At 38.8% G+C, this 24,031-nt stretch overlaps 3 protein-coding genes and 1 long non-coding RNA gene across 14 annotated transcripts in view; 3 read left to right on the forward strand and 1 right to left on the reverse strand.

The window, feature by feature from the left end:
- Window positions 1–24,031, reverse strand: part of HnRNP-K (Heterogeneous nuclear ribonucleoprotein K) — a 199,976-nt gene that overhangs the window by 14,729 nt on the left and 161,216 nt on the right. The gene's annotated exons all lie outside the window — the stretch shown is intronic.
- On the forward strand, window positions 1,825–9,381 carry LOC116429319 (cytochrome b5). Of its 4 annotated transcripts, none has more exons than XM_031982133.2 (3): window positions 1,825–1,995; window positions 4,258–4,569; window positions 7,092–9,381. In XM_031982133.2, the coding sequence occupies exons 2-3, from the start codon at window positions 4,305–4,307 to the stop codon at window positions 7,226–7,228; spliced, it is 402 nt and encodes a 133-aa protein (XP_031837993.2). In that variant the 5' UTR covers window positions 1,825–1,995; window positions 4,258–4,304; the 3' UTR covers window positions 7,229–9,381. The 4 variants fall into 4 exon arrangements, with proteins under 4 accessions (XP_031837993.2, XP_031837998.2, XP_031837997.2 ...); XM_031982138.2 differs by having other exon boundaries at window positions 4,258–4,563; XM_031982137.2 differs by lacking the exon at window positions 1,825–1,995 and adding an exon at window positions 2,399–2,890.
- LOC143174367 (uncharacterized) lies at window positions 10,344–11,648 on the forward strand. The gene is made up of 3 exons (XR_012998214.1): window positions 10,344–10,898; window positions 10,978–11,203; window positions 11,280–11,648. It is a non-coding gene; the product is annotated as an uncharacterized LOC143174367 (long non-coding RNA).
- On the forward strand, window positions 13,535–21,055 carry LOC116429320 (cytochrome b5). Of its 4 annotated transcripts, none has more exons than XM_031982139.2 (2): window positions 13,535–13,907; window positions 20,393–21,055. In XM_031982139.2, exon 2 carries the CDS (start codon window positions 20,438–20,440, stop codon window positions 20,828–20,830), a length of 393 nt encoding a protein of 130 aa, XP_031837999.1. In that variant the 5' UTR covers window positions 13,535–13,907; window positions 20,393–20,437; the 3' UTR covers window positions 20,831–21,055. The 4 variants fall into 4 exon arrangements, with proteins under 4 accessions (XP_031837999.1, XP_076221987.1, XP_031838000.1 ...); XM_076365872.1 differs by lacking the exon at window positions 13,535–13,907 and adding an exon at window positions 14,027–14,244; XM_031982140.2 differs by lacking the exon at window positions 13,535–13,907 and adding an exon at window positions 14,604–14,627.

The following is a 24,031-nucleotide window of genomic DNA, read 5'->3' on the forward strand; positions in this document are numbered from 1 at the left end:
TAGTTTTCATAGGAACTGCATATTAATCGTGTTAAATGCTCGGTAGTTCTAGCGTTAACAGGAATGTAAAGAAAATAATTGAAAAAAAAAGCTCTTAAAATCTTCAATTTTCCTATCTCCAGCCGAATGTTTGTATTATAACGTCGATGAAATACAACCGACAGAAATTAAATCTTTAATTTCAACGAGGAATCTGTTTTATCAATTAAACGCGAGGATTTTTAAGCTGACTGAAGCCGAGCGGCGACGACGAGTTAACTCGCTCTTCCCGGCGAAAGGATTAATTCTGAAAGAGTTAAACTGGACGGAAATCTCGTCGACGTTAACGATTCTAAGATTTTCCCAATCAGACTCCCCGGAGACTGGATTCCACGGGCAACGAAGTTACGATACTATCGACCCGGTGCGATTCGATTATATTCGACCGTCGGGAGCCAGTTAAAACGGCATCAGCGTCTACCTCGATTGGCTGAGACAACAACGACCGTCTATAGTTTAATCATTAATTAACGGAGCGCCGAAGAATCGGGAATGAGGAAGCAGAGGAAATCCGGAGGTGGAAAGCTTGCTGGAGAGAAGAATTTTTAAGCGGAAACAATGAAGTATCGAATTTATTTATCAGCTCTTAGTAAGTTTCAGGAAAACAGGGAAATCTAAGAAATTGTAACGTCATCGTTAGCACTGTAATTTTTTTTTATCAAAATCAGAAGAATAGGATTTTTGAGAGTTAAAACTTTATATCAATTTTACTCGCAATTTAGGAACGATCAAAATAGTTTTCACGATCTGAATAAATTGTGAAATAGGAATTTTTCAAACGGTACATTCTGGTTCGTCTGCTAGATCTAGTGTTGTTTTGATTTTTTTGTTCCGCAATTATTGATATCTCAAAGGCATTGAATATTCAAAATTATCTTGAAAATCAGTAGTTTCACTTGACTACTATAATGACCGTCCGAAGAAACTGAAAATAATCTATTGTTATAATTTTTATGGGAATTATATATTAACCCTTTGCACTCCGAAGTTTTTCACTTATAAATATTCTAATTTAAATTAGAAACATTCTATACTTTCTAATTTGACACAGACGAGATTCTTTAAAATGAATTTAACAAGAATAGTATATTAATCGTCTTAAACACACGGTAGTTCTACTGCTAAAGAAGTGAAACTGAATAAAAACGCATCCATAAAACACAGAAAAATTCACAGCGTCGAAAATTCCAAGTTAAATGAACGTAATAAAATGAAAAACCCCGAATTACCTCTAGTAGTAAATGATTCAAAAATTAAAAAATATCGAGTCCCCGAGTAACATTGTTATCAACCTGTTAACTAAAGAATCGTTATTCGACGAAGCATCGACGAGTTCGCGAAGCACCGAGCACGGTTCTTCGACCAAAAAAAAAAAAAAACAGGAAAAAGAGCAGACTAAAAACAGAGGAAAAAGGAAAACAATTTGTCAGCGGCAGGGGGCAGAGCGTCATTGTCCAGCCGGCGGAGTATCGCGTTGCACGGCAAACTCGATGCTTAATAGGCGGCGCTCATTAACCGGGGAAACCTTCTGCGGTTATTTATTCGAGAGCGACGAGGGCGAATGATAATTGCCGGATTTTTGTTACTTTTCCCCCGCGGTGGTTCCCCCCGGGGGCGGTGTAAACGGCGCGGCAACAACGGGGCCGGCCGTGCGTTGACAAATTGAATTCGCCCGGTGCCGATAGTTTAATCAAGGACTCATTGATCGCTGAACGCAATTTCATTCTGTGCAAATGAGTGTTGACCGCCGGTCCATGCATTTTCATGAAATCATTATTAAGCGGGACTGCGGGATACAACTTCGGAAACCGACGCAAAAGCTGTTGAACTGTCCGCCGTCGGGGATACTCAGTACGACGTCGGGCCGCGATCGGTTAAGGTCAATCGAGGGAAATCATTTCGCCGCCGAGGGGACACTCAGTGCGCACTCAGGGAAGTGACCGAGTGGGAACGCAGGTGAGCTTATCTGGCCGAGATTAACGGACTCGATCCGCCGTAGAATCTGGGTAAAAGGTTTCGGGTGTTTTCGACGTTTTTAGGTTAAACAGTTTCGGCGAATTGGCCCTTTAACCGGTTAACCCTTTGCACTTCGAAGTATTTCGTTAGCAGTACTTCATATTTTCGAACTGGATAAAGACGATGGTTTTTTTTTAATTCAAAGAGAAATCACAGGTAAATTGAGAAACAAAGCTTTCTTCGTTATACATAGTTTGATATTGAATATTAAATTTTCTAATTTTCCTGCGTCAAATCAAATGGTACTGACGGTCACCTCTCGAGTGCGAAAGGTTAACTGTGTTCGACGAGTATACACGTCATCTTGAAACTCTTAACCCTTTGCACTCGAAAGGTGACTCTCAGTCGTCACTTGATTTGATACAGCGAAACTATGAAGTTGAATATTCAGTGTTTTACATTAAATTGTGTATCGCAATGTGAAATATTTAAATAAAATAGCTTTGTTTCTTAATGTATCCGTGAATTCTCGTTAAATTAGTTTCAAACAATGTCGTCTGTATTTCATCAGAAAATGTCAAAGGGTCAATGCTAACATTTCAACGGATTATTTATTCTTCGAGACAAACGTGTAATTCTTCTTCGCTTTAGTTTTTCATTATTTGATTTTATTGCGCGCAAAGAGAGTTTTCAAACTGAATTCCACACTTAACTGGTTAACTGTCGAATTCAATTCAGGAAATCGTTCCTAAATTATACGAACTAGAACATTGTTCCTGTTATTTGTTGTTACTCGTAAACGCTTTCAATTAGAAATGATTTAGAGATTCACAGTTACGGAGTTAATAGTTGACTTTATACTGAGTCATCTTGCTGAAGATTTTGAACTCGATGTGTGAGTATTGTTCAAGTGATGTAAAATATACTTTAATACACTAGTAAGCATCTTTTCTTGCTGGGAGATTATTACAAAGCGAATTAGCAGCAGCATCATCGAACAAATAAAGGAATAACGTAACACGATTAGAAATGGTATACTAGATGATTGGAATATTTGGGAAAATTACTTTCTAAACCATCAAAATCAGTTTCCTCGTCCGTCGATTCTCGAATACTTCCAGAGCACCTAGTATATCGAGAACACCGGTGAGTCCGCGTAAACCTGGAATTTTCAATCGGAGACGTCGCGCATCACGATGACGGCGCATTCCTTCCGGCTAGACAACTCGTTTGAAATTCGTTGAATAACAATTTTCACGGAAAATCTACTTCGACATAGGTCCGAGGAACGTTGCAACGTATCGTACGCGAGGAAACTCGTCGACGGCCACGAGAAATCGAAAGAGTTGGCCTAGAAACGAACTTTCACGGTCGAGAGGGGGGCAGCGAAGAATAGAAAAGGAAGGTCGCCGATCAGACCTCGGCTAAAACCCGAGTCGGCTTTTCTTCTTCCGGTGTCAGTCGTCCCAGTTGCTGTTTTCCCTTTTAAAACACGGTGCCCGCAATGTTATCGCGATCGGGGCTCGAATAGAGGTTCGGAGAAGTGTCTATCGCGCTCGAACGCGGAATATTTGTCTCCCGATGAAACCTGCCTTCGTTTCGAACCGTGTCGCCTCTGTTCGCCGAAGTGTCGCCTTTCTGCGTGCTGATCTGGAGGAATTCGTTTCATTCGTTAACGCTAGAACTGCCTATAAATTTGTGCAATTTATTTACAATTTCATATGAAGATTGTCGGAGCACGTTTCTTGAGATTTGAAGCGAAATTTATTTTGGTGTTTCCCACGAAGGGATTCTCGTAATTTCGATAATTGTGAAATAGAAATTTTCGAACGGGTCATTTTGATTCAATTAGTGATTCTAGTGTTAATCAACGAATCACGAGATAACGGAATTTAACACTAGAACTACCGTACCAGTCAAAATGACTGGTTTTGGTTTTTTTGTTTCGGAATTATTGATATCTTCGAAGCATTGAATATTCGAAATGATTTTGAAAATAGATAGTTTCCCTAGACTACTATAATGAATGTCTAAAGAAACTGAAAATCTATTGTTACAATTTCTACAGAAATTGCATATTAATCGTATCAAATGCTCGGTAGTTCTAGTGTTAAATATTATCGAATCATATTTAGCCCGGAGAACGTCACAGTAGAAAACAACGATCATCGTGATAAGGCGGTTTCCAACGATAACTACTTTCGATTGGGAAATTTATCGGGCGCAATTCCTCGCCAAGTTTCCTTTCCTTTCTGCGAGCAGATTCGGAGGACTTCGATCGGGAGGGAAGAGATCCGGAATTTTGAGAGATGTCGAATGTGTACACGGCGGAGGAGGTGGCCAAGCACAATCGCGAGGGTGACCTGTGGATGATTTACAAGGACGGCGTGTACGACTTGACGAAATTCTTCAAGGAACACCCCGGCGGGGAGGAGCCGCTGTTGCAGCAGGCTGGAAAGGATGGCACCAAGTGTTTCGACGATATCGGGCACAGCGGCGAGGCGGTGCAGCTGCGGGAGACGTATAAAATCGGCACCGTCACGGGCACGATTCCTGCTGGGTCATCCGGTACTGGTAACGCCACTTTGCGATACGTTCGATGAGTTTAACTCTTAACCCTTTTAGTGCCGGGCGAAAAATGGGCACCCGAGCGAAGATAACCGGACGAATTTACTAAGGTTTGGGAAGAAGCTCATAGAAACCAAGATAAAAATGATATTAATTCAAAAAGCAACGTTCTCCTGCAATGAAATTAAACCATTTATAATGTATTATAAATTTATTTCGAGATAGAGTTCTCCAATGCGAATAGTAAGGCGCTATTGGATGAACGATATATCGTCGCTGGCACTAAAAGGGTTAATAGTCCTATGTCGAGTCAGACATTGTTTTTCTCGTGTCGATGCTTAGAAAATAATTCTACGTCAATTTTGAATTTTTACACGTGAAATTCAATCGCTCAATTCTATGCCGTTTCCATACTACACTTCTAGAATTGAAATTTGAAATTAATTAAAAATAACATAGGACTATGTTACCGCGATTCTTCTAAAAAAATGAGAAATGTCACCAGTGTACAGCTAAAGTATTCTTGATGATGTAGAACTGTGTTGACAGTCTCAGATGTGTTGATGTGATTAATTGAAGGTGATAATTGAACTCTTGTCTAGGTAACAAACAGGGATACGCCAACATTCTGTTTTATTGCAACCTCTACCTGTTTTAACAGTTTTTTCTATATTTATTTGTAGTATCACAATTGTATTTAAAGGTGACATTTCAGTCACTCCCAAATATTCTTGAATAAATAAATAGAATGTCGTATTAAGCTGTAATTGAATGAACTAACGTCGACGTGAACCTCAATCTGAGAAACCAAGAGCACTTCGGATCGCAAAGGGTTAAAGATTAGAATGTTTTTTCCTCTTTTTCTTCTACGTTAGGATTTAACCTTCTGCGGTCTGAAGTGCGTTCGGTTTTCCGCTTGGAATCGGTTAATGCGAGTTAAATTCCACGTGTCGAGATGTTTTTGTTCGTTATACATGCTAGATTGTTTTGAAATGTACTACTCTGTAAGAAATGATTTCTAAACGAAAAAGTATCTGCGAGAAATATGTAAGGAAGTTAGTCACGAGATATTCTGAATTAGTGAATTGGTCGCTGGAACAAATGGTTCATTCGATTATGGTTTAACGTGAAAGTTTATTCGTTTATTTGACACGTCTCAAGCGGAAACGACTAAACTCGTTTAGTGCACTGCTATGAACGAGACTTTTCATGGACACGGGGAAACATACATTAGAACCCACCGTGGGAACCGGAAAAAGGAAAAATACTTTGCGACAATGTCGTGTGTGCTCCGTGAAGGAAATATGCAATATAACGCGGTGTATATGTAGATTTTGCAATGTACCTTCGCACAACGGAAAGTGCTTTGGAAGATATCACACTTGAAAACATTATTAAATTTTTTATTTTCTTAGTTTTCGATTTTTGAGAGTATTTTAATTTTTCCAAAGTGGATAAGGTTTAGAAGTTTTATTAAAAATAGCTATTTCGCGCAGAAGTAATTTTGTGAATTGCAAAAAGTTGCTATATGGTGAATGTTTGGCAAGGAAACACCCGCTTGAGACGTGTTAAGAACGTTTGCGCACCTTTTAAACCTCCGATCAATCCTTCGTGATTCGCGAGAGAAAACGTTATTCCATTATTCAGTAGGTCTAGTGTTAACCTTCGCACTCTACCGAGATATTTGAAACACCAACTAAGCCCACTGTGAAATGCGGTATATGCTGAGCAGCGTCATATTAAACAATAATAATTGATTCTCTTTAGAATCGTCGATAGACTGATTGTACAACAGCTACAGTTTTTCAATTAACCCCTTAACTTGTACGCTCGAGTTAATTCGAGAAAAGAAAAAAAATCGTTTTATTGATATTTATCATTTACACGGGATTGTCAGCTATAACACTTATTTATTCAAGAATAAAATATAGCCTTTTTCCAGGGAACAAAAGCGCAGTAAAATTGATTTTTTTTTTGGCCGGTTTTTTTCAAAAAAACTGTGCATTAAGGGGTTAATCAATCTGTTTCTTTGGTAGTGCGAAGATTGATAGTGGTAACATCACTGAGATAGAACAAGTCAGGTAGAAATGGCCCACCCTTTAGAAAAGAACTAAAGCTTCACAGATATTACTGACACCTAACGAAAAATCAAATTTAATGAAAATTAATATACCTATGCAGAAAGTATAGTTAACCCTTTGAACTCGAGGTCTCTGGAGCAGAGCCATTTAAAATTTGCCGTTATGAACTGTAAAATTATCTTCAAATATATTATAAGATTCATATCTATAATCTATGAAAAATATTAAAAGTCTATGACTTTTCTTTTCACTTTTCCATTAAAGTTCCTTCGAATTGCTGGTAATATTAGTGAGAGAGCTCTGAGTGCAAAGGGTTAAATAAGTCATTCCACTGAAAAAAAAATTCAAAATATGTGACAATTTATTTTACGACTGTCGAATTGGAAAAATTGCTCGACAATTACGGTCATATTAAATCGTGATCCAGAAACCGCTTTCTGTCCCCAGGTGTACAAAACCCGACGATAGACGACGAGAACTGGGAATACAATTCGCCGGAAGATAAATCGTCCTCCATACTTCCGGTGCTGCTCGCAGCCGGCGTCGTCATCTACGCCTACATAATTTATTGCTTCTGGTTTTAATGATGACGCAGAAACTTCGTTCGAACGGAGCAACCGCGACATGAACAAATTCAGAATCACGCGGAGACGGTGCTATTACTTGTATGCGATCGATTTTTAGAACAAAATTATTGTTGGAGAGATTAAACAACAATGGAAAGAAAGGAACTGTCCCTGTGTGCGTGTGTTTATCGCGAATGCGTCGATAATGATCGATAAGTAGATTACGAATATTTATATCTCGCTGTGATGAGTATTAAATCGATTAAACTCAACATTTTGTTTTTAAATTCAGCCAATTGTAAAAACAGTTTGCGTAACAATTGATTCCTGTCAGCTTCTCTTGTTACTGGAAGCTGATGACAAACTGATTATGCTGTTTCTAATCGTTTCGAATAAAAAATCTGAAATCCACTGAGATCAGTAATAAAATTAACCAATGAGTATCCACGTCGAACTCGGGACAAATACATTTAATATATATGTATATATATAAAATAATAATAATAATAATATAATATATAATACATATAATAATATAAAATATATAATATATACATTAATAGAAGAAGCTCAAGCAAAATGAACAAAATTTACATGTTCATCTGAAAGTCAATAACTAATTTAAGTTACCATTATTCTGAATTTTAACCGGTACACGCGCGTGAGTGCTAAAGTTAGCTTTCACTGTGTTGCAAAATGACATCAATGCTACAATATTTAAATTTCTAAGCCACATTATCGTGCATTTAATTTTAGAAAACCTTCATTTCTCGAAATTATTATGCACTTTAACCCTGGAAGTACCGCATTTATTGCCTATTTAGCTTCGCGGTTCATTAAAATTTTTACCGTTACGATAACAGGTTAAGATAACTTTTACCTCGAAGATAGAACGAAATTCTCGACCGAATAAACAAACGTTCATTTATTTTCGTAAACGTCAGCGATCGAACGATAACGTTACACAACGATGTTTCTCTCGCGATAAGACAATGTACCCCGCGAAGGATCTGATTCTTCCATTCGAAATTCGAGTCGAGGATCAGTGAACTTTCCGAAAGAAGTGCGGCGATCGGACTGGTCAACACATTGAGCGCCGGCCTGATTTTTAGTCTATCGTTTAATTGCTAGTCCTAAATTAACACTAAAACCACCGAGCAGTTCAACTGACTTTTGAAAATTTCGCTATAGAAACTCCAAGAGTGCATCTGTTCAGACTTTAATTGATTCACAATTCAATTTGCGTAGTGCTAAATGAACTTCTTTAATAATTTCTCGGAGAAACATTTGTTACCTTTTTAACAATTGCAAAAAGAAGACATCATGTAACATTCTAGTGTATAACACAAATCCAAAGTAAAATTTACAAAATCCAATCCCTTATTCTCTTCTGTAAGTTAGAAATTTTCGTTTAACCGATGTTTAAAAATGCATCAATATTATCACCGACGCTCGCGATTTTTCGAAGACGATCCTGTCTTCGTTTCGAACCGTGTCGCTTCTGTTTACGGAAGTGTCGCCTTTCTGCGAGCAGATTTGGAGGAATTCTTTGTATTCGTTAACGCTAGAACTGCCAAAAATTCGTGCAATTTATTTATAATTCCGTATGAAGATTGTCAGAGCACGTTTCTTGAGATTTGAAGCAAGATTTATTTTGGAGTTTCCCACGAGGGGATTCCCATGATTTCGATAATTATGAAATAGAAATTTTCGAACGGGTCACTTTGATTCACCTAGTAATTCCAGTGTTAATGAACGAATCACCAGATAACGGAATTTAAATATCGAATCATATTTAGCCTAAGGAACGTCACAGTAGAAAACACAACCGTCATCGTGATAAGGCAGTTTCAAACGATAACTATACTTTCGATTGCATCCGGGAAATTTATTGGCCGCGATCCACGTTAGTTTATCTCGCAAGCAATTTATAACCTGCCAATGATCGTTAGCGTTTTATATCGCCGGGCAATACATATAATTTATATAAATTTATGCGTTATTTTGAATTGAAGATGAGGTTTCTCTATGCGCATTAATTAAGAATCGAGTGCAGACAAAAGCGAATCGCGGGCGATGAACTTTCCTAGCCTAGTTTTCGACTTTATCCTGCAAGGCAAAACAGGAAATTACGAAATAAAGTGGAAAAGGAACATTTCGAATGATTTGTAGTCGATTGAAGGAAGAATTGAATTAATTCCTACTTCCAATAATTTTTCCTATCACGGTGCAATTATTAAGTGAATATAAATGCGTTGTATTATATTAAAATATAAATACTTTTTTCCGGTCATCGGTGACCCCACCGTCGCAGTCATGTTAATAACACTGAATAAAATACACGTTTATCTTCTAAAGTATCATTATTATATCTGTTTCTAAAACTAACACCAGCTTTCCTCTCCAATATTTCGTGTTCCCTTGTACCGACAAACTCTGTTCGCGCGGTTTTCACGTAAATCGAGGGTCAAATATCGTTCGTCATTTAACCCTTTGCACTCGAGCGGCGCCTTGCAATCGCCGTTTGATTTCACCGAACAAAACAATCAAATTTAGAATTCAATATCAAATTTAATCGACACATGAAACATCGAAATGAACTAGTTCTGTCACTTAACCCCTTAACGGGGGAATGCGTGCGTGAGGACATTATGGTGAGAGACAGCGGAGAACATTTTGTATTTTTACGTGTTGTCCATACTGTTTCCTAATTCTCTTTTTACCGAAGATCCACCTTTTCAATATCTATAATAATAGTAGCCCCACTATAAACTTGGGGCTCATCCGGGACTATACATGCGACAGGGAATACGAATGATCAAAAAATGAATTTGCCCTATAAAGGGTTAATTAAGTTGTATTTTTACGTGTTGTCCATATTGTTTCCTTATCTCATTAAATACATACATATTGTTTCCTAATTCTCTTTTTACCGAAGATCCACATTTTCAATATCTAATAATAACAGTCACCACTATAGCATTAAATATCAAATTTTAGAGTTTCACCGTACGAAATCAGGTGGCGAGTGAGTCACCTCTCGAGTGCAAAGGGTTAACACCGTCGCGTCGAGCGTCCAAATGCCTATGCACGGTAGCATACGAGTCGAATGCAGTCGCATGCGGGACCTGCATTAGCCGCATGCCGTGATGCACCGTTCCCGATCAATAGTTCGGTTTGATTTCGCGTTGACGAGGTCCGAATGCTACCGACGTTCACCGTGACTCGCGGAACGCTGTTACTTCGGCGGACTTTCCGTCGGACCGCCGGAAAAAGAACAAATGGTAGTCGACTGTAACCGGCAAAACCTATTCCCGCGGGAACCGTTAGTCGATCACCGGCTCGAAGGGAAGAAAATTACAACTTGTTCTTCCGGCGAATACCTCGCTTCAGAGGAAAAGAATTTTTGCAATTCCCGGTGGTAGTGAACTGTACTTCTTTTTCTGTTTGAATTTTTACTTTGGACATACATGAGTTTATTCACGAGTCGAGGTCATTAAATACAATTCCGGAATGTTATCGAATTTGAAACGGTTAATCGATTCTTTATGGATGTATTATAATTTCATCAAATTTTTCTACTGTCGTCTCGGTGGAATTGATCGATCACAGAAGCTAAGAATTTTTGCAATTCCCGGTGGCAGCAGAGATTACAGGTCTCCTCCGTTTGCATTTTTGCTTTCCATATGTACGAATTCGGAAGCCTTCGTAATAAACGTTTGTCATTGCTCATGAATACATTCATCGTACCATAAATATATTTACAGGCCAATTATTCGTCTACACGCCTTCCAAAACCGACGGTAATATGTAGAAGTTAAAATTCGAAACAGTTGCGGAACAAAAATATATTAAGAAGAGATAGAAAAAATTCTATGCGAATTGTTGAATAGTTCCGAAAAATAGCTTTGTCGAAAATAGCTTTACATTCCGCTGAATTTCGATCGCTGGAAATTATTCAATGGAACCTGTGAACAAGGTGACGCAAGGATGGTACATTTACATAAATATATTGAAACATTGATAACTTTATCTTGTACAATTTTAACAACCCTTCAGACTGTTACAGAAACCGCGAGCGAAAAACTGCGCGCGATTCGCAGAAGAATTACGACCTGCGCATTCCTTTATTGCCGGATATGCATTTCAATAAAAAAAGGAGAAGACGGTGATGGTGGTTAAATAAAAATTGTTTCGCACCGAGTCGAGCGGCTGGGAACACCGATAAGACGAGAGGATGATGATCGAGCACTGTCGATATCGTGACTTCATTCCGAGAAACTGGTACTTTCGATCGTGACGGAACATAATCGGTTATTCGATAATAGAGATATCAATTTTTCGATATTCACTGCGAGAATTAATTTCGATCTTGATACACGATGACGATGCTCGTTGTCACATCGGTTGTCTTGTATGTTACGATTGTTTTTTAGTCATTCAGAAGCGTCAGTCACCAGTGGCTGACATGGCGCTTAACGTGTTAACACGTTGAATGCCACGGGGGTCACCGGTGACCTCCAACCAAATCGAATTAGTATAATTCATTTCAATTGACCCTTTGCGGACGGATGTCGACATTTCGACGAGATGAAATTTTCATATTTGGAAGACTAAGTCGCAAACAAATGATTTAATTAGTCTCCTTTATTTATTTAGCTTCCTATTTTCCTATTAATTAACCCTTTGCGGTCCGAAGTGCTCTTGGTTTTTCAGTTTGAAGTTCACGTCGACGTTAGTTCGTTCAATTACAGCTTAATACGACGCTCTATTTATTTATTGAAGAATATTTGGGAGTCATTGAAATGTTACCTTTAAATGGTACAATTGTGATACTACAAATAAATATAGAAAAAATGGTTGAAACAGGTAGTGGTTGCAATAAAATAGAATGTCCTTTGAACATTGAAATTAACCTTTGAACTCCCATATAATCAAAGATCATACCAGTCGCCAGATGATTTGATTCAGCAAAATTATAAATTTTGGGATTCACCATTAACCTTTGTACACTACATCAGTACGCGACATATTACAAGAAAATACTTCTGTTACCTAATTTATATATAATTTCTTGTTAAATTCATTTTAAAGAATCTCGTCTATATCAAATTAGAAAGTACAGAATATTTCAAGTGAAAAACAAAGAGTTAACCCTTTGAACTCTGTAGGCTCCAGTATTACACCAGTTACAATACTCAATATTTTATTAATTATTAGATTTTTATTAAAACATCGAAGGTATGTTATAGCATTTCTCATTTTGACTAGAGATACCATAAAAATTAGTTGCAGTTGCTGACAGATCACAAAACCATCTGGACTGCTAAGGGTTAAATATTTCTAACGAAATACTTCCAATTAGAAATACCATAAAAATTAGTTGCAGTTTCTAACAGATCACAAAACCATCTAGAATGCTAAGGGTTAAATATTTCTAACAAAAAACTTCCAATTAGAAATACCATAAAAATTAGTTGCAGTTGCTAACAAATTACAAAACCAGCTAGAATGCTAAGGGTTAAATATTTCTAACAAAATACTTCCAATTAGAAATACCATAAAAATTAGTTGCAGTTTCTAACAGATCACAAAACCATCTAGAATGCTAAGGGTTAAATATTTCTAACAAAAAACTTCCAATTAGAAATACCATAAAAATTAGTTGCAGTTGCTAACAAATTACAAAACCAGCTAGAATGCTAAGGGTTAAATATTTCTAACAAAATACTTCCAATTAGAAATACCATAAAAATTAGTTGCAGTTTCTAACAGATCACAAAACCATCTGAAATGCTAAGGGTTAAATATTTCTAACAAAAAACTTCCAATTAGAAATACCATAAAAATTAGTTGCAATTGCTAACAGATTACAAAACCATCTGGACTACTAAGGGTTAAATATTTCCAACAAAAAACCTCCGAGCACAAAGGGTTAACCATTCCGTAGCTATCATTCAAAAATCCTCTTACAACGAACGCCACGCGCGTCTCACGAATCCATCTCGTGACGCAAGCTAGAGAACCGGTGTGACAACGAGTGGGAGCGAAAGATGATAACAGGGGGGCCGTTGGTGGGGCGAGGGATCCAGAGGGCGTAAGGATAAAGCTGGCACGGTAGTCCAGCGAAGCCAGAAAAAGGCGAAACCGCCTTTTTCCTCCCACTCCGCGTCGCCCCTTCCACGATCCCGTTCCTCATCGGCAGGCGTCCTTCAACAACCCCCGCGACCGCCGCAGAAACCATCGGCGTCGCTGAGGAGAGGGTAACCGTACTCCCCTCGATTTCCCCGATCTGGCCACATTGGCTACGGTCTGACCTGGATCGTGGCAGTGTTTGTGCCAGCGCAGGCTCGCGAACAGCCCGTTTAGAGAACATCTTCATTCGCGTTTTTGATTCGTTCGTCCGCGTTTCCTCGTCTCTATCCCTCCTCCAATCTCGATCTCGCACTATCTATCTATCTCTATCTCTCTCTCTCTCTCTCTCTCTCTCTCTCTCACTCTCCCTCTGTCTCTCGCGCGCAAACCCACTCTTTCTCAGTGGCGTGGTTCAAAGAGCGCGCAAACCCACTCTTTCTCAGTGGCGTGGTTCAAGGAGCGCGCAAAGAAATTCGCGAGCGGATCGACGAGCGCAGTCAGTCGAGAGACGATCTATCGAGAGCTAGTGCGTGTTAAGCGGACGAGAAGTTAGCCGAAGAAGGTACGTGGGAAGAAGCGCGGCACGATTGTCCGCGCTGGGAGTGAATAAAAAAAAATGGGCAGACCGTGAACCGAGCGGAATTCCAGCCGCGAGAGCCTCGAGCGCGCCGGCGAGCAGCAGCGGCCGTGGCGCTTCGGTCGGCGGCCGAGCGGAATCGATTAATCGGATCCAAACGGGTTCCTCCGGAGGTTTTCGAATTCTCTATTCTCGACCCGCGGCGGTCTCGGAGATTCTATTCTCGATAGAGCACGGCGACTTCTATAGAACGCCGCCTCTGTTTGCACGAGCGTCGTTAGGTGAAAAAAGTGTCTCGGTTCGGGAGAGATTTAGAAAAAAGGTATAAACAGAGATCGAAGGTGTCTTGAGTTCGTTGTAAAATATTCTGAGATTGTATGTATAGCGAAATGAATCATGGGGAAGGCGGACGAATTTTCTCGAATAGCTTCCTGTTCGCTGAACCGTTAAGCAATGCGCCCGTGAACTTTGCTAGGTCGATGTTTAGAGGTTGGGGGGGATTTATAATGATCTAGCAGCGGCGTTCCTGTTAACGGTCGGAATTGTCTCTGTTTGGTGTCCCATGGTGTTCGAGTCGCTGTGTTCGTTGGCTAGTCAGGAGTTTGCGCGTTCCTCTTTGTTCGCGGCGGAAGGACGCGTCGCGTGACTGCCGGGCACGCTTTCGTCTCTAGCGGAGAGCTAGGAATCTGCTTTCCGATTGCCAATGTGACTAACAATTGATGATATATTAAAATTACGCTGTTGAAGTCTATTAAAATTGAAATTGAGTAACGGTGGGATTCGTTTAAACTATGATTATTCAGTTAATGTTTCTAAGAATCGTACGTAATTAGTGGTTGCCTCGATCGCGAGCGATAGATAATGAGACAATATAAATACGGTTCAGTTCCGTGTAACGTGACGGCGCAGTCGAGGCCGATGTAGACAGTTTGTTCAGTTTGTTACAAGGCTGAAGTATTTGATCTGGTAGACGCTGTTTCCGAGCTGCGCGATGTTTTTAGCCGTGACGCAAGTAATTGAAGTACGCTCCACGAGCACAATCATTGTTGATAAGGCTATCAGTGTAATTTCAGATTACGGTATTTGGTGGAACGATGTTCGGTATCAATTCGAGCTAAATGTTATGTCAGTTTAAGTGTGTCATCGGAATACGAGAATTTTTAAATGTGGATTCTCGTGCGAACTCTTGGGAGCAATTATTTTGCTAAGTAGAAGACTCGTTGGAAACAAAGTAACGACGGCACGAGATAAATGGCGCGATTAGATTAGTCGGTCGGTAAACAAAGAATAACACGAAAACAACTGTTCTGACATAAGAATTCCATTGAACTTTTAACACTAGATTTACGGACATTTATTCTGTAGTTTATTCTATTGCTCCTAGAGAACTACGTGTTCGTTTGTATAAATTATTAAAATTGCATAATTGCGCGAGTCGAGATCGACTTAACCGTTTGCGGACGAAAGTCGACATTTTAAGATGAAATTTTCATATTTGGAAGATTAAATTGCGGACAAATGATTTAGTTACAGCCAGAGATCATCGAGTAGTTTCCTTTTTCATATTAATTAAGGATTTGATATATAATTCAGCTTTATCTGCTGAAGCTTTTGCATATTTCAAGATATCTTAGTCAATTCTACAAATCCAATGTCTATAACCTTCCAAAACCTTCGAAACTGAAACGAAGGTTACTCGATTACATTTTCACTTCAAGCTCCATTGGCAACGAAAGACAACGACTCCCAAGATTCGGTCATCTTGCTGTAATAATCCTGCATAATCTAAACACAATTCCATCGATTTTTAACCAATCAACTTTCCATAATAAGGGGTTTCAGTCATATAAATAGATATCGCACACGCAACAGTGAATTTTTTTTATCTCGAACATGACGAGGCAAATGTCGAAGATAGCGACTTCTCCCGGCTACTCGTATCATAGTTAGAAAAACGAAGAATCATCTTACAGCACAGGCCGATTGTGCAATCTCCCTCGGCGACCTCCGAGTAATTGCGCTTCACGTGTTAGCATCACTTAGGAATCCGTCAAAAAATAGTACGCACTGGTAATTGAATCTCGGCTGCTCGAAAAATCGTACTTTCATACTTTGCTCTTCATTTCACCAATGCAATGCACTCAATGACAATGTACGTAATAGAGTTTATCGACTCTCGATTCAGAGTAAACGAACCAACCTCTTCGTATTTTTTCGTGATACCTGGCAAATCGTAAATACAAATACTCAATGTTATCGTTCGCGGTACTATCTGTTTTCACATAGTTTCGTCTGCTTTATTTTTATAGCGTTCTGTACATTCGAGAAATTTTTCTCTGAAACAATCACCAACTCCATCGATTCATCGTTTTCTCGATAACTTTACCATATCGAAAACGAGTTTCACTTATTTAACAATTAACCCTTAAGATTCTTTGAAATATGAAACCTTCAGCATGAAGATAAATTATATATCGATTGCTTAATAGAAAGAAAATTACACAGATCTGTTGCTGTTTGATTAATTGAATCATTTGTTTGCTTACTCTTACAAATATGGAAATTTCATCTAAAGGGTTAACAATGACTAACCCTTTGCACTCGGAAGTTTTTCACTAGAAATACTTTAACATTTTCTGATGAGATAAAATGGATATTTTGTGAAACTAAGTTGACGAGAAATCACGCGTACATCGAGGAACGAAGCTATTTTATTTGAATATTTCTCAAAGTGATGCATTATAGGAAATATTAAATATCAAATTTTATAGTTTTACTGTATGAAATCAAGTGACTGAGAGTCACCTCTCGAGTGCAAATTAAAACATTAATTGTTGATAATATGAATTAAATATTAACTGTCATCAAGTTACAATCGCTATTATCTATATATAACCATATATTATATTTAATTATAATTATATATCTAAATTTAGCTATAACTATATATTATCAAAAACTCGATTAACCGTTCAAAAGTAATAAATGAAATGCGGATAGATAAAGCGTTAATGTATTCCGTTCACCTTCGCGGAAGTGCTATCCGTTCATGGTTAAATGCGTATTACGCCAATAACGCGTGAAAAACAGTAAGCAACGGAAGGTCGGCATCAATAAAGTATATTTAAACAAACTTTTACCGTCCGTTGGCCGATATCGATGGCGTTTCCTTCGTTGACCGTTCACCGACGCGATCGGACACAGGTTATATAATAAAACAGACGAGGTACGGCCGTTTATTGCCCGTCGCAAATAAACCGTCCGCGTAGAAACAATAAACTCGGGCCGAGAATGGATTTACATTAGGCAAAAGGCTCTCGAGAGGGCCAACGATAAAATCATTGAACGCAAACGCGCGAGCGAGTACACACACACCTGTCGGTATCGGTTATTTGTTGAAAGGAACGATTCGCTGACTAACAGAACAAACAAGATACCGACACGTTGGGAGGCGGTATCGATTCGACGACAAACACGAAATTAACATTCCGATTGATACTCGGTGAAGGTACTCTTTTATTATACGCAAATGAGAAGTCGCCGATGAAATTTTTAACGCGTCAAGCGCCGTTTCACCGGTGTCCGAGTCGAAGCGAATTGTGATCAGTCAATTATCAGTATTACGAATTTCTAGAATTCGCAATGTCGAGTCATTTTTCGTTCTTTTAGTAGAATGCTAGTAATGTGTTACGCTATTTTCAATTTTTTTAGTGGAGTGCTAATAACGTAGTCCTACGTTACGCTGGTAAATTTTAGGAAATGTCACGAATGTGTTAACACTAGAATTACTACGGATCAAACTGACTCATTCCTAAATTAATTATCAGATGCTTTGAGAAATTACTAAAGAAACTGATTGAATAATATGCAAACTGAATCATCAGTGAACACTAAGGCTACCGAACATTTAATACGATCGATATGCAATCCCTATAAAAATTAGAATAGATTATTCTCGGTTTCTTCAGACGTCCATTATAGTATTCAAATGAAACTATTTATTTTCAAAGTCATTTCGAACATTCAATGCTTCGAAGATATCAATAATAGCGAAACAGAAGAAATGAAACCAGTCATTTCGATTGGTACGGTAGTTCTAGTGTTGAAGGATAGCTATTTGAGGACGCTTCTCTATTGTAAATAATGCTGTTCAATACGGTGACACTCAGAGAGATAAATATGCGATAGTACAATACGAATAAAAATTCGATCGAGTGAATGTATGTTTACTTTCTGCGTGTTCGATGCGTAACGGCAGTGGAATCTGAATTTTACGATCTGTAGTAACGGAATCACTAATAATTGATAGCAATCGAAGGCGATTTAATACACTCAGTTATGTAAAGCACTAACTTTTTCTCCTGTTAGGTGAATCATGTTTACTCTAACGTACGATCTTACGATTTCTCTGTGTGACAGAAAGGACTCTGTACCTGTAGAGTCACATTGACTCGGATAAAAGGGGATCCTTAATTGCGGAAATCGATGACGTATCTACGCTACGCATTCGTGTTCGTGGTTTTCTTATATTTATAGGATTTGTAATAATTATCCCAATGTTCCGTGGATGTAAGGACTCTCTTACTATATTAACACTAGATTTACGGGCATTTATTCTATACTTTATTTTACTGTTCCTAGAGAACTACTTGTTCATTTATATAAATCGCGAAAATTGTAGCTTCAACACCAGAGTATTCGCTTAATTGCACGAATCAAGATCGACTTAAACTATTACTAAGTAATGTTTAAAAAATATATGACTAAATCATTTGATTGAAATGCGTTAATATTACTACACGTTCGTTTAGTTGAATGTCACGATATTAGGTAGCATTATTTTTAATATAAAAACGTTTTCAAATAATCGTCGTTTCATTGAAGGAACTATGGTAATTTGATTTGGTTCGTTAACACATTGCGTACCGGTAACGAGAAATCTCGTTGTTATACAAAGACACTTAGCTATGCAACTCCGCTAATTACCGCGGTATTGGAAAAATATAAAATTTAATTCGAATTGATTATCTGTTTAAGATATATTACACAACAATATATCCGAGTTCTTCTATGTATAATATAAGTGGACCTCAGTGAAAACTGCCATCACAATTTTTCTGATAATTAGCCGGTACGCAATGTAACATAGCTAATTTTCAATTCGATATAATTTTAGACCGACACCAATCACATTTAGGTCATAGAAATTGAAGCAGATTGTCTAGAAGACTGCAAGCTAATTGTAACAAAAGCGTCTAGATTTTCAATGTAAACCAACAAATATTTGAACTCTTAGAAGTCTGCACTATCCGCAGAAAATTCAGTGGAGTACACAGTATTCAAATGCAAACTATTTTACAACGTCGCTCCCAACACAACGATCAGTAAAGTCATTTCCAGTTAAACGTCGTTTATAAATAATGAATGACTGGAACTAGAACGTGACTCGACTACTCCGTCGGTTTCGATCTCGTGAAAAATCAAATTAGTTTTCACGCGCGTATGTCTCGCCACAATTGACATGAATTGTGTTATAGTGTTACATCATCAGGCTGAATCGATTACAAATAATTTACACCTGCGTTAGTTTAATTGATCCTTGGAGGTGTTAGTGATAGAAGTATACTACCACGTTGTCGAGAGAGAAAGATCAGGAAATCAAAGTATACTCTAGTAATTCCAACCTTGATTAACTTCTCGTCTAACATCAAATGTAATTTAATATTATCCTTGAAATTAAATGTTATCTTTCTTTTCTAATTATTCATTAACGACACTAACTCTTCGAAAACAACATGAATATAATTCGTAAGACAAATGGTTGACTGAAGTAAAAAGTCCCTATCAAAATTACAAACAGAAATTCTCCCATAGAAACTAATAGTCCATCTATCGAGATTTCAATTGATTTATAATTCAGTTTGCCTATCGCTAAATCGATTTCATTGCTCGTTCCTCGGAGAACCATCTGGTACCTTTCCAATAACTAAAAGAATTTGAACATTCATCATTTCGATTTATCTAGTAACTCTAGTATTTAAAAAATATAAATATGAAATATACAAAACAGATGAAGCTAAATTATACATCAATTACTCGAGCAATAGAAAAATAGGAAACTACGTGCAATCTCTTTCTATTCGAGTTAAATCATTTATTAACGACTCAGTCTTCCAAATATCTTAAAAATATAAATATGAAATATACAAAACTCTCAACAGATGAAGCTAAATTATACATCAATTACTTAAGCAATAGAAAAATAGGAACATACGTGCAATCTCTCTATTCAAGTTAAATCATGTATTAACGACTCAGTCTTCCAAATATGAAAATTTCATCGAAACGTCGACATTCGTCCGCAAACGGTTAACCCCCAGCCACAAGATCAACGCATCCCTTATATCAAAAACTCTCAATTCTCCTCAACCTCAAAAAAACTGAATCTAATTACATCATTCTATTCCCAGATAACCCTGGTTGATCCTTGCCGAGTCTAAGAGCAAGACAACACGATGAGCAAGAAGTACACGAGAAACGAAGTCGAGACAACCGGAAAGCGTGGCACGGAACAGACCCTGATCATCCTGCACGACAAGGTGTACAATGTGGCGAGTTTCCTGAACGAGCATCCTGGAGGCGAGGAGATCCTGCTGGATCACGCGGGCAAAGACAGCTCCGAGGACTTCGACGACGTCGGCCACTCGAAGGACGCCTTCGACCTGATGAGCAAGTACCTGGTCGGCGAGCTGGTCGACTCGGAGAAGGCGAACAAGAAGCCGAAGGAAGGCTGGAAGACCACGTACAACAAATCGACGTCCCTGAAGAAGGACGAAGCGATCCATCCACTAGTAATAACCGGCATAATCGGCGCCATCGCCGCCCTCTTGTATTACTTGTACTTATAAGTCGCGCCGAAGCAAACTGGACTCGTGTTCCTCAACTCTCTCACTTCCGCTGAAAACCTCGAAACGCAACCTCGCGACTGGGTCCGTGCGAACCTTCACGCGAGTTTCTTAGACCTACACGGTGTTTTCGATGCCATGGCGCTATACGATGCTATATTCGTCTCTTCTGGACGGAAGAGTTGTCAACGATTCTCGGAGACCTGTATGAATAAAGTTCAAATTGTACATCTTCGACTAATTCAATGATTTAGAGTTTAAGTTGCTTTTGTCTACGGTTGTATAGGTGAAGTTAATTGCGAGTTGATGAACTGGCACCTGAAGTGACGTAGTATGAACGGTTTCTTATATAACAGTGTCATTTACCTTTTGTGAACATCGGAAGATTTCGATTCGATTTGGTTTCATTATGGCGGATTAATGAATAGAGATTCTACTTATACAAATGAGAGCCATGTTATTCTCAGGTGCTTTCCATCGAAGCGCTGTTTTTCTGATTGTGCATCATCTGTATTCTCTAGTATATTCTCGTATCGAGGTCGATGCGTCGAATGTCTACTTCGATCGTGAAACAGTCATCTAATCCACATATTTTAATTTTCATGAGTGCGTCTAATTAAACGACTAATCGTGCTTGTTTCTGTAATATGGGAATATTTGTTCCACGACAAGCGTTCGCTTCCTTTTTATCGATCTCATTGTCAACCAAGACCAATTAATCTCTATAGTAGTTTATTACGCAAAGCCTTATGCTTTCTCATGTTCCAGCGAACATGAAATCGTTGAATAATCTACACCTTAAAATACTTAACTCTTATCATCGCGATAATACACTTCTACACGAATATTCCAAAAATCATCCAGAGTTACATACTCCTCACAATTAAACTATCGGAAGCATTAGACTTAAACTGCTTAACACTAGATTCACGGAACCCGTCAATTTGACGGATACTTCTTTCAACAATGTTTAGTAACAGTTTAAGTGTACATTCGTGCAGTTACACGAATACGCAATACTTCGGTTTCGAAGCTACACGATTTACACGAACGAGCACGTAACTAGGAACAATAGAATAAACTGTAGAATAAACCGTAAATCTAGTATATACATCGAGTTCCGCTAATTGAAAAGCCAAGAAGAGAATCCAAGAACCGAGGCAATAAAGCCGAAGGCAGAGCAAAGAACAAGATCGACTTTCATGGAAATAATTCGCGAAACGACGCGGCGCGACGTTTGACCGGTGCCGCGGCCGCAAGGGCTCGTCCCCCGGCCGCGGTTCGAATCGTTAAATCAGTCGTTCCCGAGCGAACCGTCAAGAAGAAACCCGAGCGGGCATTTGCATCCGAATGGCTCGCGTCGCGAAAGCCTCGTTACAAGTTTTCAATGAGCGGCGGAGTCGGGAAAGCGACGCGATCCGATCGATAAGGATTCCCCGAGTCTCTTTCCTCCTCGCTCGAGGAGGTCCCGCCTCTTACCCAGACTTCCCGGAGGAGCAAGCGTACCGTGGAAGATCTCTCCCGTCGAGGTGACTTCCTCCCGGAATTGTCCCTCGAAATTTCGCTAATGCGCCCGGAACGCGCGCTGTCACCGGGAACAAATTGGACGACGCGGGTCACGTACCGCGATGGAAATTAATTTAAATCGTCGGCCGCTCCAGCGATCGACTTCGATCGAATGCCGAACGGATGGAAACAGTTGCGCCGGATGGCGTGAAAAGACTTGCACTAGTGAAGGTGTATCGTGGATTGCTGAGATTCGCGCGGGAATTTGCTGGAACATGCAGGGAATCGTTTGGGATAATTCTATGGCAAGGAGTGTTCTTTGTTGTCGAGAAGTGAATCTTTAACCCTTTGCACTCGAAGGTTTTTCGGTGGAAATATTCAACACTCTGATAGGATACAGACGATCTTTGAAACTAATTGATGAGGAAACATATGTGAATTCAGGAGGAATGTTATTTTATTTCAATGTAAAATCAAATTTCGAAGCTTGTTATTATATATAAGACTCTATAATTTTGCTGTATCAAATCAAATGGTGACTGAGAGTCACCACTCGAAAGTTTTTCAATGGAAATATTCAACACTTTTTGACGAGATATAGGTGATATTGTTTGAAAGTAATTCAACGATAATTCATAGATAAATTAAGCAACAGAGGTGTTTTTTTTCAATATTTCACGTAACAATGCGAAGTATAATTTAAAATATTAAATATTCAACTTTAAGTTAACTTATATCCTATAAGTTTTGGTGTGAAGACATTCGCAAAGAAACTTGAATTTCCTGAAAGTGATGTCTGTAATCGCTTGTTCTTTTTAAATGGACTTTGTTAACTTTTTTGAAAATATTTGTCCTGATTTCAATGAGAAAAGAGAAGAAGCATATTTCCTGGCAGTGGATAAGTCCGAAGCCTTCAAACTCGAGGAATTCTAAGACTCAAGAGGCAGGAAAAGTTCATGATAGTTTCAACTTTATAGTTTTGTTGTATCGAATCAAGTGACTGAGCGTCACCTCTCGAGTGCAAAGGGTTAATGCGTCAGCTACCGCCTGAGGTTATATATAGCTGCTGCTACTTGAATTTTTTATTCAAAATCGGCATTGTTATGTAAGACAGAACCTAAGCAAGACGAATCGCACTGAAATAAGACTTCAGTCCACATTATATCCAAAGTACACTTCCAACTTCTCGTTATTTCTTTACGAAGAAAACATTCAAAATTCTTTCTCGCATTTTATCATCAATGTCCGAACATTTTTGTGTTGCACGAAAATACTCTATAAATAGGAAGCCATTTCGTCGAGTATTCAGCACCGACAGGATTAAAGGTAACATTCAAATCGAGTGAATCGACGGTTTCGACTTCGTTGCGCGCCCGAAAGCCAGAAAACGGAGGATCGCGGATCGTCGCAGCCGACTAATTGGAAAGAAGTCGAAGGTGTTAACGAACCGGTGCGGATTGTCGGGATCAACTGGACCGGGAGAATTTAACAATGCGCGTAAGGTCGCTAAAGGGGTGTAGAGCATCGAAGGGAGGTCTAGGATGAGTCCGAATGAAAACTGCCGGTCCGTGCGCGGTTCGGTTGAACTATGAACGCCGACGAAAGCACTGAAAGAATTCTATTCGTACGATATTCCTTAGTTCAGCTGGAATAACAAGTTCATCTACTCATTCGAACTGTTGCTAACGAAGACAAACG

This window comes from Nomia melanderi, chromosome 3 (genome assembly GCF_051020985.1).
Source record: "Nomia melanderi isolate GNS246 chromosome 3, iyNomMela1, whole genome shotgun sequence".
NCBI classification, from domain to species: domain Eukaryota; kingdom Metazoa; phylum Arthropoda; class Insecta; order Hymenoptera; family Halictidae; genus Nomia; species Nomia melanderi.

Bases quoted from the DNA above. Each gene is read 5' to 3' on its own strand.
- LOC116429319 (XM_031982133.2), top strand. From the start codon at position 4,305: ATGTCGAATGTGTACACGGCGGAGGAGGTGGCCAAGCACAATCGCGAG. The intron at 4,570-7,091 runs GTAACGCCACTT...TTCTGTCCCCAG, and splicing joins TGCTGGGTCATCCGGTACTG to GTGTACAAAACCCGACGATA.
- LOC116429320 (XM_031982139.2), top strand. From the start codon at position 20,438: ATGAGCAAGAAGTACACGAGAAACGAAGTCGAGACAACCGGAAAGCGT.